The 15,930-nt window shown below is 34.8% G+C and overlaps 1 protein-coding gene across 1 annotated transcript in view; it reads left to right on the plus strand.

Moving 5' to 3' along the window:
* The window catches only part of CD79B (CD79b molecule), a 334,641-nt gene that overhangs the window by 175,378 nt on the left and 143,333 nt on the right, over nt 1-15,930 (plus strand). The window contains exon 3 of the mRNA XM_044055487.1: nt 118-236. Within this exon, the coding sequence (XP_043911422.1) occupies nt 118-236 (119 nt within the window). The remainder of the gene's footprint in view (nt 1-117; nt 237-15,930) is intronic.

Raw genomic sequence — 15,930 nt, forward strand, 5'->3', positions numbered from 1 at the left:
CTTGATTATTAATGAATAAGTAAATGAACAGAGAGAAACTAAAAATAAACAAATGAATAAATGCATGTAATATTCTAGTCATGCAAAGATAATATGTTATTCTAATTCCTGTTTCAGGTCATGGTACTGAAGAAGATGCTGCCATGAGGAATACATTAAAGGATGCAGTTATCGTGATTCAGACATTTCTTTTGTTCATGTGCCTTTTAATCCCAATGTTACTCATCATGAACAAAGTAAGTATAGATATTGCAATATAAGGAATATATATGTGTCAGAAAATTAGAAAAACTGAGGACAGGAGTGTAGGCTGCACCAGTTATAAACTAGGTGAAGCAAGGGAGTAACATATTATTAGCAATAAAATCTATTGCAAACATCAATATTTAACTGTTGTTGTACCTGCTTCCTGCAACCAGTACATGGGACATTTCTCTTTTTATTTTACAGTTTCTCCCACTGACAGTTATTTCAATGTGCATGATGTACTTCTATTAGCAAATGAGAAAAGCTAGGGATAGTGCTAGGAAATGTAACAAATGAGGATAACCTGGGGTGGTAACAAGGGTTGTGAGTATTATGATTAAATTAAGGCAGTTAGCCAACAGCAGTGTAAGAAATCAATTATTGTACTAAGTGTTATTATTTACTTTCTATTTCCCTCATCAAACTAATGCTTGGGGGATTGTCTTTTTCTAAATCTCTCTCTCATATTCCAATTTTCTACATCTGTTTAATGATAAGGAACACTCTCAAGGTCTATGACTTTCCTAATGGCTCATAAAGCGCATTCAGAGGTAGGAAACTGCTAAGCTGTAAGGCAAACATAAATTAAAAATGTATATACACTTTTTCTTTAAACTGCTTTTAATGAAGCAAGCTGTCGAAGCCATGTAAGTTAGAAATGAACTACAGGTGTGCAAGTTCGACTTACCCATAACAGTACATGTCTGAATTTCTTCACTACTGCAGTAGCCTATAGGCAGGGTCCTGCCAAGGATACAGCACCCAGCCAGCTTGCCTCCCTCTCACTCACCCTGGCTGTTGATAGGCTGCACCCTCTTTGTAGGGAAGTATATCAGCAACCAGACTGAGGTAAATAGGATATTACTGCCCCAAGAAATGAAGGAATATTCATCTTGAGCCAACAACCAACAATCAATAATCACCATAAAAATCATCCAAACAACAAAAACAGTAATAACAAAGGAGATTGTGTCCCACATGAACTATCTACAAAGTGGGATAGTGGGTGTGGCTACTGCAGCAGTGAAGTCATTCAAACATCTATTGTTATAGGTAAGACTTACACAACTGTACTATGTTCTTCATTCTAACTACTGCAGTAGCCTATGGGTAGATTCTCAAAGCTTACCCTTACCTGCGAGGAGGAAGGATAAGAATCCAGGACCCCCTAGAGAATGGTCTTAGTTAAGCCTGTCCTGGACCTAGAGAAGGAATCTAGTTCATAGGTTTATAGATTAGTACCAGGCTAACTGGCCTTGTGGATCATTTTAAGCCTAGCCAATTATCCCATGTGAGAATTAAACCCTACACCTTGTGCCTGTAAGGTAAATACCTTAACCATTATACCAACCTCCCAAATCCCTTTGTAGTGCTTTCTGTGCTTGTGAAGGTATGAACCGAGGGCCAACTTGCTGCCTCTGAAACATTTCTAGAGTCCACCCTTTTCCAGCATGCAATGGAAAAGGAATAATTATATACTATGGTTGGAACAGCATAAAACAACAGCAGAGGACAACCATCTAGATATAGCTTGTTAATACATGGGCTGGTCTTTCTTAGTCCCAGCATAGGAAATAAAAACCTGCTCAGCCTTCTTAAATGACTTGGTTCTGTCAGGCTAGTACCTCACCTGCCTAATCACATCCAGTGCATATTTACAGGGAGAATGGTGTCTTGATTCAAGGTAAACTCAGAAACAACTTTTGGCATGAATGAATAATTAGTGAGTAATTCAACCCTATCCCTGTGGAAAAACTGAGAGGGTTCACCCACTGTGAGAGCTTGCAACTCAAATTCTCACCTTGCAGATGTCAGAGCAACAAGTAAAACAGTTTTCCAATGAAGAACTGCAAGTCAGACAGAGAGGCTGGTTCAAAGGAAGTTAAGGTCATTTTCTAGAACAAAAATGAGATCTCAAGGAAGAGGTATTTGTTTGTGATGAGGTCTTGTGTTCTACACTCCTTACAAAAAACATTTGACCTCAAACAGAAGAAAGAGGGGGATCCATAGGCAGACAAACTTTGATGGCTGCAAGATACACCTTGATGGAAGCATATGACAAGCCATCTTTAAGTAGCACACAAATATTTGAGAATCAGAGGTACTACCTCCCTTTTGGGACCCTTATAATTGGCAAGGCACCAACTAGAAAAATCTCTTTCATCTGCCAATATAAGACTTTCTTGTATTAGGTTTTCTTGCCTCCTTTAGTGCCTGCTGCACATCCTTGTGAAAAAGATGATAAAAGGTATTAAAATTGAATCATACAGGCCATCAGTTGTAGTTGACTGATGTCTGGGTGTATCAAACTCCCTTGTGCTACGTGAATAGAGTCAGTCTGTGAGAAAGTTTGTGGAAATTGCCCTTGTCTAATTCCATAAGAACAAAGAACCAATTTTGCCTGAGCAAAAAGGGAGTCACTAAAATCATTTTTTGGTAATTCTTTCTGAATCTTTAGAAGTATCTTAGTAATTATTGGAAAGTGTAGAAAACATACAGGAGCATTCCTGACCAAGGGAATGACAGATTGACTATTCTCAATGCTTGGCTGCAAAGATCAAGAATAGAATTTTTTTAGTTGTCTGTTTTTTAATAAAGCAAACATATCTACTTGAGGTGTCTCCCACATCTGGATCAAGGCCTGGAACATACTTGTATTGAGTTTTCACTTGTGAGGGCTGTCCAGGATCTGCTGAGTCTGTCTGCCGCAATGTTTTGCTCTGACAGAAAGTAGGAGTCTTGAACAGTCAGAGAATGCTAAACAGCCTATTCCCAAGCCATCAATGCCAACATGCAAAGAGGATATGACTTTGTACCCCCATGTTTATTGAGATACGACATCACTGTGGCATTGTCTGTAACCACCTGTAAAGAGCCAGAAGCCCACAGATGGAGTAGCTGGATCCCCCTGAAATGCCAACTGTGGACATGCAGATAAAAAAGCAAATTTGGACATTGCTCTCCTTTAAATTTCTTTTTTGCAGGGGACAGATTTCCATATGTCATCCTACTGTTTCAGGATTTGTATTGCAGCAGGCCCAAACACCAGATTCAGAGTAAGTGTAGAATTAAGAATTTCAGACTTCATATCTTCAGAACAATTCTGATTACACAACCAAATGAACCTTCAAAACATCACAAAAGAACCTTAATGCTAACACAGTAGAAGCAAACAATGTCTAACCACATGCTGTCCTTACCAGGGGGTACTGGGTTACAGGAATACAAAGATTTCTTGTTAGCTGTTGCTGCAGGATCAGCTGACATTTGACAATAAAGAAATTTATAATCTGAAGAGACCCTGTGATGCCTGTGCACTGGCCCAGCAATCAAGGAGCCTCAATCCTCACCACTAACACCTTTCCATATAGGGAAAGAATAATAAATACACACACAGTAAAGTATAATTTCCTTTAAGAGCACACAGAGATCACAGTCAGTCTAGGGCTGGTTTCTCCCTTTCTCTCCAGGTCCCCAATAAGACTCCCCACTGGCACAGCTATAGGGTCCAGATCTCAGCCTAGTGGGCAAGCTAAAACCTCCAGCACCCTCACTGTCCAACGAGTGCTTCGTATCCCTGCCCAAGTTGCTGACACACACACACACTTTGAGATAAGAGTTTACACAGACACTCATGGGGAAGGCTGGCACAGGTTCTCCAGCTGTGCCCCATTTTCTGCTCAGTCTAAAAGGTAGTACCACCTGCCACCACCCACTAATATCAGCTATTCAAAGGCCCTTCTGAAAGGGTGTCCATTACTACTGTGCAATATTATTATCCAAATGGTAAGTGTGACTGAACAGTCAAGGCCTATTACAGTAACTTGGTACAGTATCACTATATACATACAATGTACTCTAGAGCTTAAATTAACTCTACATAAAACAGCCACAGTTGAAAGGTTTAAAAATATTTAATAATAAATACTAAAAACACAAGACAATTCTTCTTACTACACAGTGCTAGTAAAGAGTTCAGAGATCACAGAGAAATGTTTAAAGTAATACCGTAGAAAAGTACTGACATCACAGAAAAACAAACTAGTCTAATCTTCCTATTTCCTAGCTATTTCTAAGAGAAAACACAGTTCTAAAATTCTACTTACATATAGACACACGCTCAATCCACAGACTCGACTTCCACTCAGCTCGAACAGAGAATCCACCAAGTTGGTTTAAAGTGTTTAATGTTCCAACCACAAAAAATCAAACAAGCCAACGGTTATAAACACTCGTAGTGCAAAAACAGGTTAAGCGCTTTCATCCGAAATATACAGACTTCCTCAGAACCAGTGAAAGCAGGCTGATACCATCTATTTAAATCTTTTTTGGCGCCAACAAAAATCTTAAAGGGACACTACCATTTCATCTATTACATCATTAACTAAGAATTTGACCATGACATAATTACACTTCAAAAAATTTTTAAAAAAATATTTTTTAAAAAACAGTTACATAAATAACATTCATCCTAAAATCAAATCATATATATATATATATCTAAATTACGATGATTAATAATAATAATAACAAATAATTAGATATAATACAATGTATAAAAAATATGTATTGAATATATAAAAATCTAACTATTACTCTTAGTATAAGGACTTACAATAGAGTAATAATATGATATAATATAATATACAATAAAGTGCTTATAAAGTGGCTATATTCAAAGTACAAAGACCTCTCAACAAAAACTCTTTCTTATTTCATAAGAAGAAAGGGTTTTAAACTTATATATTCATTGATGCCAGGGGAAGTGGTGGCATCAAGAATAATTTGCCATTTGCTTTCCAGTAAACTTAAATACACTTTCCAATTACCCATATCTACAGATGTTTCGACCTTATCTATAATACTAAACTTGAAAGTGTGTTCTTTCCCTTTATCAATCGCATGCTTACTAAGTGCATTTTTGATGTCCCCCTTTCCCACTTTATAAGTGTGTTCGTAAATGCGGGTTTTTAATTTCCTTTCAGTCTTACCCACATAGTAAGCTTGACAGCATACACATGTGGCAAGGTAAACAACCCTTTGCGTATTACAATTACCCATTAAACATTTACATTTGCTTTTCATGCCATTATTTAATACAATACTTTTACTCTCATTTATGTATTGACACTGTCGACAGGATCCGCACTTAACAGTACCCTTTTTGTAGTTCATAATTTTATTAGATTGTGATCCACATTCCAATATCTTTTTGATATTTCTGGATGTTTTGTAGACAACTACTGGTTGATTCCCTACAATTGGGCCAATCGTCTCAGTACTAGTTAATAACTGCCAGTGTTTCCTTAAGATTTCTTTTACAATATTAGTGTATGCATTGAACATGATAACACATACCTTCCTATCCTCGTGTTCATTGTTCGCCTTCATAGGTCTGGTCTTCCCTAAAAGGGGTGGAAATCTATTACCCCACTGACTTTTCACATACTCTACAACATCATCTAACATGCTCTTGGGATATTCACGTTCAGTAAACATCTTATGAATAAGATTAAGTTCATCAATCATATTTTCCTTATTAGATGTCATTCTGGCCCCACGAATGCATTGTCCCTTTACAACATTTTTAAAAATGTGTGGTGGATGATTGCTCCCAAATTGGATATAATCGTTCGAAAATGTTGGCTTCCTATACAATTTGGAAGAAAAGCCGTCACCTTCAACACTGATGTAAGTGTCCAAGTATGGAATGCCTACCTGACTAGTTTGGTGTGTGAATTGTAAAAATTCAGTTGTATTATTTATATACATCATAAAATCCGATATGATGTTAGTTGGTCCATTCCATACTATAAATAAATCATCCAAAAATCTCGTATATAGGGATATATATTTGGAATATTCACTGGTGAATATATACGTATGTTCCCACTCGAGCATAACCATATTAGCAAATATGGGTGCACAAGATGCACCCATAGCTACCCCTCGTGTTTGTCTATAATATTCACCTTGATATTGTATGTAGTTGTGGTCCAGAATAAGACTCATCATATCTACCATAAGGTTGACTTTGTCCCAAGTTAGTCCTGAAAACTTCCTTAAACTATTACTGAAGAATTCTAAACCAATCGTTTTGGGTATGCATGAAAATAGATCTTTGACGTCAATGGTCAGTAACGTAATATCCTTTCTCCATATGTCTGATGTTAATTTACTAAGAAAGTCCCAAGAGTCTTTAATCAAATGTGGGACTTTAGAATAAATATGCTTAGTCCATTGATCAATTACTACACCTATATTGAAAGTCTTTGATCGAGAGCCAGATATAATAGGTCTGAAGGGGGGTTTTTCAATACATTTGTGTAATTTTGGTATTCCTACAATATTGGCCATCTTCGGGTATTCAGTCCTGATGAAATGATATAGTTCATTAGTTATTCGATTGTCCAATAAATACTCTTCTATAACCAAATCAATCCTGTGATGACCTATATTGATTTGGTTTATGGACACTTCCTCATAATTTCCCGATAGATGCAATATTTCATGTATTTCTTTTTGGTATTGTGTAGTGTCAAATATAACTATACCCCCTCCTTTATCTGGTTTCATGATTCGTATATTCTTATTATTGATTATATTATCTATAGTATGTCTTTCCTCATTTGTTAAATTATCTTGAAAAACATGATTCAAACTATTTCTCTTCTTAATGGTAAGATTTAAATCGTATATCTCTCTACTAACCACTTTCTCAAAAGTAAATACTGATGGATGGGCCACCGGTATATAGGTGCTAGGTTTCTTTAGTCTCTGATGTGTATTATGGACTTCATTACTCTTATCTTTGTCATGAAATTGTACAGCCAGATTGAGACGTCTACAAAACAATTTAATTTCTTTGATCGTATCATATAGGTTGAACCTTGTACTCGGTATGTATTTCATCCCTTTCCCAAATAAGGAGTAAAAACTGTCAGTGATAACAAAATCTGTGTAGTTATACACTTTAAGCCCATTATATGTATATATCTGCGGGGCTTGATTTCCTGTATCATGATTAATATATATCGGGATACTACTATTTTCATCAGGTTGAATGTTTTCACCATCTGAGCATACAATACCCCTATAATTCAACGCCGTAACTTCAATTTCCTTCACTTTCTCCGTCACTATCTTCGTTGCGTAAATTTTGGGGCTGGGTAAAACCTCCCCCCTTGAAAATTTGTGTCATTAAATCTTTGATTTTTCCTTTTACCTGTATTCTGAAACTCAGTACCATCCCTAACTTCTCTATTGTTCTGTGGCCACACATAAGCTCTCCCATTATTATATTGTTCAATGTCCCTTTCTAGTTTATGTAACTTCCTATTAAAAACAGTACTTGCTCTATTATTAGCAATATTAAATTGCTTGGAATATAATTCATACCATAGGTCAAACTCAATATCATTCACAATTTCATCATTCAGTGTTTCTAATTCATTAAATAAAACCATGATTTTCTCATCATTATATTTCATAATTAACTTAATGTACATAACACCAAAACTATCAAATAATTTATTAAAATCTTGTATCACCGTTGTGTTATATTCAATACCCAACGGCAATTTAAAAAAACGCATCCCTTTTGGAATCAACTGTGCTTTCAAACATTTGTCTAAATAAGCGTTATCAATTTTAGCACTTTTTAACTGTATCAATTTTTTACCTAATGTAAAAATTTTTGTTTTAATATTATCAGACACTCCTCTATAATCATTGTTTTTATTAAAAACATTTTGTCTATCCATTTTATCCAAAAAATCAAATTCATCTGTAATAAAATCATGAAAAACATCATTATTTTTACATACATTATCCTTCTGATTACTAATAGTCCTAGGTCCCACAATACTTTTGTAGGAATTCGGTTTCCCATATTTAGGACTAGAAATAAACTTATCAGTACCTTTAGGTTTCACGATACCTTTCCCTGTTGCATGGGAATAGGTTTTAATATTGTCCCGTTCTTTAGGGCGAGCTCCAAGTCGTTGATTCTCTCTGGATACGTGAAACAAGCTGAAATCAAAAGTGAAATCAGCCTCCGGCACTCTTGTCTCATTGGTACATTTATTGTCCACTTGTGTATTGGGCGTTTTCTCAGTACATACTACTTGGCCATTCGGAATGTCAATAGAACTGTTTATAGATACTCGTTCAGCTACAAACGCTGAATTGTCCAATATGACCTCCGCGTTGGTAGATGTAATACCAGCTGTGTTTCTTCCTGGTAAACTCGGCGCCATGAGTTTACCGACCATATCCAGTAATTTTTGTACATCCGTTTGTAAGGACGTGACCTCCGCACGTAAGGACGTATATTCCTCCCTGCTCCATGAAGCCTCAGTGGGGTTCGCGTCTGTCATACTGCAACCAAGAAAAAATGAAAAGAACACCACCACGCTCAATCCACAGACTCGACTTCCACTCAGCTCGAACAGAGAATCCACCAAGTTGGTTTAAAGTGTTTAATGTTCCAACCACAAAAAATCAAACAAGCCAACGGTTATAAACACTCGTAGTGCAAAAACAGGTTAAGCGCTTTCATCCGAAATATACAGACGTCCTCAGAACCAATGAAAGCAGGCTGATACCATCTATTTAAATCTTTTTTGGCGCCAACAAAAATCTTAAAGGGACACTACCATTTCATCTATTACATCATTGACTAAGAATTTGACCATGACATAATTACACTTCAAAAAATTTTATTTTACATATACATTTATATTTTACATATAGACACAGGCAGAGTGGTGAGTTGGATGTTCTCAAGACAAATTCTCAAATGCTCTCATTATTTCTGTCCTTAAATTGATAACACAGTACCACTGATTCATTTCAGATTACATCATTTCTTTCTGGTTCCCAGGCTAACATATTCTCAGAGGTTAATAGCCCTTGATCTTGCAGCTGGTCAGTAAGCCAGAAAAATAAAATAATTTATACATGCAAATTCTAGCAATTAACTCTGGTCTCAAGACAATAGCCAGAATTCCTTCATCCAGACATATCCGCTCGAAGTTTTGACATCAAAGAATTGACTTATTAGCTTTGTTACAGCAGAGTGCACCGTTGTCTGTTGTCACATTTTTGTATGAAAAAATATTTGGCTCTGCTTACTGCTTGCTGCTTGCTTGCTTCTTGCTGTGAGATTTGAAGTCTTCTTAAGACACTCTTGCTGGCTGGATTCTGCTAAAATTCAAAGTCTGGATATATTTGCATTCACAGTCTGTCGCATACAGAAACTTGCAGAATATACACTGATGAGAGAATATACTTTGCAGCACCTGTCTTTAAGAGCAGTAACCAATAACTTTTATAATAAACCAAACTGGACAAACGTTGCAGCTTAAAGTACCATTCCAACTTTACTTCTCATATAGTACAGATGATGTGAGAGATATAACATTTACCTCAGGACTTGTGTCCTTACCATACCTCTAACATAACTAGATTTAAACACACACCCTCTTGGTTTTGGAAAGATACTGGCTTGATGACGCAAATGCTAACACATCTGTTCTTGTGCAAATGCTGATAAGTAAACTGTCTTCAAGAAAACGCCTTGTGGATTAACTTTCTTAGAAAAACATATTTTTAAACTTTCTTAGAAAAACATGTCCTGTTGTCCAGTGAAAGCAGATTACATTCGTGTCATGTCTGTAAGAAGTCAGCTTTCTTGATGTGTGTGTAATACACTCATAAGTAAGTTCCTTATTTTTTTAAGCCACAGTCATTTAGTATGGTTGCTGATCACATATTACTAAACTCTGTTTCTGCATTTAAGCAAGCTTTTTCTTTCATCATATTTACAACAGAATTCATTTCAACCTTAAATTCATAATATCTAACAATTCCCTCTGTTTTTAAACATACTCAAAACATTTTATACTGATATGTATTTTTTATCACATTATATAGAAAATACAAGAAACAAACTTTTAGTCTTCTTTTGATCAAAATGCAATTTTACATAGTTAATACAATGATATTAAGTATCACTACCAAAACTGAATGTATTTAACAACTTTTTTCTTTTTGCAGACCATTCTGTGAAATTATTTTATCAGTTATGAGCTGTGTCTGCTTTAGTTTAACTTGATTAATTTATTCCTTTGCAATTACAGAATTTAATTTATGACTTAGAACTTGCAACTGTTGAATTAACTATTAGAGACAAGAACCATGTGCTACTGCAAGCATTTATACACTACTGAAAATATACAGTTTCAATGTCATTTTAACCATAACATTATGATCATGTCTTTGAACTGCTCATTAACATCTTGGTTGACAGTGAAGTGAACATAAAGTACTGAACTGGGCTTAGATAATAAATATTTGAAAGCAATTATTTTACTGGGGTAAAACCAGTGATATTACAACTTGACAAATTACTTTTAAACTTATTACAATGTATTCTGTACAGTATGTATTTACACAGACTGTTTGCTATTCATGCATTTCAATCTAACAGCTATCCTGAACCCAATTTTTTTAAAACATGGTTTTTCACACATATTCATTGCTAGACATTAATTTAATTTGTACTGAATTATTTTGTATTTGTACATACAAAGACTATCATTTGTACTATCATTTGTACTGAAATTTTCTACATTTGTACATACAAAGACTATCATTTGTATTGAAATTTTCTACATCTGTACATACAAAGACTGTAAAGTACATTTAGTCTAATCTTACAAATTTAATAACATTAATATTAATCAAAATCTTGGAAAATGTTTATGTCTCTTTAGAAATATCTAGTGGAATTGACACCAAATGCATATGTCCTGTTATTTTAAACTATACACTCAGCAATTAAAAATATTCATGCTTTTTTATACCAACATTGTCTTGCCAAAAACATATTAAAAGTAGTGACCATTTTTGTTCAATTTTTTTTTACATATCTTTGCTCTCTCTTGTATAGCTGTTATCAATTTTAAGCCATCTCTTTTTTTTTTAACCATCTTTTGTATAGCTTTACAGTTTAACAGGTTGTAAATACAATTTAATACTAAACAATACAATAATAACTAGAATGATAGCTATTAACAACTTGTAAAATATCTTATTCTGTCAGGTTCAATCTGTTTACCAATATTTCTAATGCACTAATACCTGTTTTTTCCTCCCCCCCTAAAAGAGTATTGTCAAGAAGGAATGAAATATTATTTTTTTCTTGTAGCTTTATTTCTGACCCTTGTTGTTTATTTTTTCTGTAGCTTTATTTCAGACCCTTGTTTATTTTTTCTGTAGCTTTATTTCAGACCCTTGTTTATTTTTTCTGTAACTTTTATTTCAGACCCTTGTTGTTTATTTTTTTCTGTAGCTTTATTTTAGACCCTTGTTGTTTATTTTTTTGTAGCTTTATTTCTGACTCTTGTGCAATACTGCTTATATAGTCAGTGTAAAACTGAGAAAGTACCCCTCCCCCTGTAGTACTGCAGCACTGTTTATCTGCTTTATACTGTGAGAATAGAATGTATGTCAGCCCAACACTTTGGTTATATATTTATTTTATTAGGTTACCAAACTATAGACCTCTGTTTGATTTGATCATCTTTTCTGTTGCCTTTGCTGTCTACTTCTACTAGTAGTAGTTATCTGTACCCTCCTGTCTACTTTATTTGAACTGTATGTATACTATAACCCATCTGTTGGCTATACTTGATGTAACTAAAGTTTTTTTTTTTTTTTTTTTTTTTTTATCAGTGACATATATGCACAATTGTGATGTTTTATTATAATTACCAAATAGTGTTGCATGTGAACATTTTAACAATTATGTTTTAAATAATAAGTTTTTAGAAAAACTCAAGCCACTTGCCTAGCAGTCTTGTTTCTTATCTTATCTTTTCAACATTTCCTGTAACTATTCATCCAGTTTAGGAAGGTCTGAGCTCACATTTCAGTTAACCCTTTTTAGCATTTTTCCTTTAATCATATATATTTTTTAACTTTTGATTTCAGTATTTTTTTATTTATTTAACTGTTCTGACATTCATTTTAAAAAGACTGTTTGACTAATACCATCCGTGATTTTATTTATTTTTAAAATTCAGAACTTTAACTGTTTGGTGTTACTATATAATTATAAAAAAAATGTAAAAAAATAAATAGATATTAGCTTAACAAACACATTTATATATTTACATTATTTATATTTGCTGTTGTCTGCCTGTTATTCTTGTGTTGTATAAAAAGAAAATACATGCATGTCAGTCTTGTGACTTTAAATCATTATTCTTATTAACTATTTTTATTTAATTTTATGCACTAGAACTGTTTTGTTTACCTTTTGACTATGCTATGAGAATGTCAGTCATATGCTCTACTTTACTGTAGTACTGATAATATATTGCTTTAATTGAATGGAAGTTTTAAACATTTGAGAATGATTTGTATTTTACCATCCTACCATGTATGCTTAACCATTTTCAAAACACAAACATATTATAAAATATATTTCTTTTGTACAGATCAGCTGTAGTTTCCTACTCTATCCCAATGTATGTAGGAAGTCAGTCTCTGTCAGTTCAGCTAATCTATTTTCTTCATCTTGTAACTGTTGTTTAAGAGTCTCCTCATGGTCTGCCTGATATGTCTCAGGAAACTGTTCTGCTGAATCTGAAACTCCTATGCACTTTTGAAAAAATGTTTGTATAACTTGTCTAAACTTCCTAAACTCATTGGGTCTCTTTTTTAGAAGTTTACTACATTTTTTTGTAACAAAATGTACTAAGGGTTCTATCAGTAACTGATTTGACTCACATGTGGTGACAGGACATAACTGTTTAACATCTGAATATAATGGAAACACTTTAGCCTTAGTTAATTCTTTATCATGAACAGATCTGTCTTCACAGTCTATTGTTTTATGACATAATACACAAAATGCAGTTTTTGTTGAATCACACAATAAACATTTGTCATATTTCACATGGTTTTCTTTGAGATACCAGTCAAATATTGTAATACATTTGCATAATGCCTTACTATCAACCTGCCCTACTAAGGTTTTACATTTACTAATATGCTGTGTATACCAACATTGCAATTTTTTACATTTGCTTGAATTATGCATGAAAATATCCATACTGTCTAATTAAACATCCAAACTGTCTAATATCCAAACTGTCTTATAATATGCAAACTGTCCAATATCCAAACTGTCGAATAGCATCCATACTAAAAAATGTGACTTAGAAAAAAGTCTTACCAGTGAGCAAGAAAACAGGTGATCAGGCTGTTGTTGCAGATGGCTGGAAATTTTTCAAAGTTACTTGAGAAGCTGGGAAAGCACAACAGGCAGTGGACTGTTGGGCTAGTGGATATCCCCCATTTCTTTAGCGAAATTATGGCACTGCGACTGGAACTTCTGTCTCACTCCGGATGTAGACGTCTAAAAAACGTTACTACTGCAAGCTGCATAAACTGGAATACTTCTGTTCAGAATTGACACATACGTACAAATGTTAGTTACTGCAATTTAACTGAAGTAACCCTTTGCAGGGCTTACCTTCACTCCCCCTGTGTTTGAATGCAGAGTGTAGGGTCAAATGCAGATTTTTAGGTTCAAATGCAGATTTTAGGTTCAAATGCAGGCTAGCTTGCCATTGAAAAATTATATGGCTCTAGACTCTCAGCTGGGTCCTGGCTGGCTCGCCATTAAAAAAATATTTGGATCTGCTTACTGCTTGCTGCTTGCTTGCTTCTTGCTGTGAGATTTGAAGTCTTCTTAAGACACTCAGTCTTGCTGGCTGGATTCTGCTAAAATTCAAAGTCTGGATATATTTGCGTTCACAGTCTGTCGCATACAGAAACTTGCAGAATATACACTGATGAGAGAATATACTTTGCAGCACCTGTCTTTAAGAGCAGTAACCAATAACTTTTATAATAAACCAAACTGGACAAACGTTGCAGCTTAAAGTACCGTTCCAACTTTACTTCTCATATAGTACAGATGATGTGAGAGATATAACATTTACCTTAGGACTTGTGTCCTTACCATACCTCTAACATAACTAGATTTAAACACACACCCTCTTGGTTTTGGAAAGATACTGGCTTGATGACGCAAATGCTAACACATCTGTTCTTGTGCAAATGCTGATAAGTAAACTGTTTTCAAGAAAACGCCTTGTGGATTAACTTTCTTAGAAAAACATATTTTTAAACTTTCTTAGAAAAACATGTCCTGTTGTCCAGTGAAAGCAGATTACATTCTTGTCATGTCTGTAAGAAGTCAGCTTTCTTGATGTGTGTGTAATACACTCATAAGTAAGTTCCTTATTTTTTTAAGCCACAGTCATTTAGTATGGTTGCTGATCACATATTACTAAACTCTGTTTCTGCATTTAAGCAAGCTTTTTCTTTCAGCATATTTACAACAGAATTCATTTCAACCTTAAATTCATAATATCTAACATTGTAGTTCCATATTTAACACCATTTTTCCCATTTAAGAGAACAAGCCTGTGGCTTACATTAATATTTACAAATGACAAATTCTATCTGGCTAGGCTGGCAGCCTTCACCCATCTTCACAGACCCTGTACTGCTTATCAGCTTTCTTTGGAATTGCAGCCTGTGAGTCAGGAGCTCTGCAAGCAGCTTTAAAAGTGTCCTCAAGAAATGGCAAAATAGATGCAGAATTAAGAACCTCATCCTCTAATAAATGATAAAAATCTGCCCAGATCTGGAGAAGCCCCTGTCTGCTCTCATCAAAAACATCCATGAGTTTCGCAGCAGTTTCAGCAAAGGAAAAAAAAATTATCTAGCTTTAACTTCAGGTTCACTATCTGAAGTGTCAGAGTTCTGAGGGATGGATTCCTGAGGAGAACCACCCTTGCCTCTGTCAAAATCCACATCATTTAAAAACACATACTGTTCTCTGGCAATACCTGCACTGAAAAAGGCAGACAGCCCACAGAACTGACTGACTGCAAAATATTCTTAACCAGAGATATAACATCTATCTTACATACAGAAACAACCTAATCATCTACCCTGTAATTATGTTTTTCCTTATTTTTTCTAGGAATATCCCTACCGAGAGAATGGTCAGGTGACAGCCTACTGTCCTGGGCAAGAGGTCTCTTTCCCTGGACAAGTCCTGTACCTAAAGTGTTTGGTTCTCCCATACCTGTTAACAAGTACTTGAAAAACCCCTAAAGGTGTGTCTAACCCCCAGTCCATAGTGGCTGTTAGAGCTACATCAGAGGGAGTTGAAGTATTAGGTAAGTAGTCTGTGGAACCATCTTTGGTGATGCCAAAGTCATATTACTCATTGGCCGGGGCAATAATTTTGCTTTTATGGGGTTCTTTTCCTTTTTAGGTACAAGCAGAATGGATTATTATCCATGATGTAGTCAGAGAAGAAACCTGATTACCAGTTATGTAACTCTGGGAGAAGATAAATATTCACTAGTAAGCACCAAGTTCACTTTCCTTCCCCACAATGGCAAGCACAAGCAGTACAGTGAAAATTGTGTACCAGATCTTAAACTTTTAGTCAGAAAATATCATAGAACATTTATTACCTCAGAAAAAGAGTAAACATTCTAATTCTGTTAAAATGGTTAACAAGCAGGAAAATACACATTCCAATTACAAAAGCATAGCCTCGATACTTAATATTTTTATAAAAATCAC

This window comes from Protopterus annectens, chromosome 13.part0 (assembly GCF_019279795.1).
Source record: "Protopterus annectens isolate FY-2018-M chromosome 13.part0, PAN1.0, whole genome shotgun sequence".
NCBI classification, from domain to species: Eukaryota; Metazoa; Chordata; order Ceratodontiformes; family Protopteridae; genus Protopterus; species Protopterus annectens.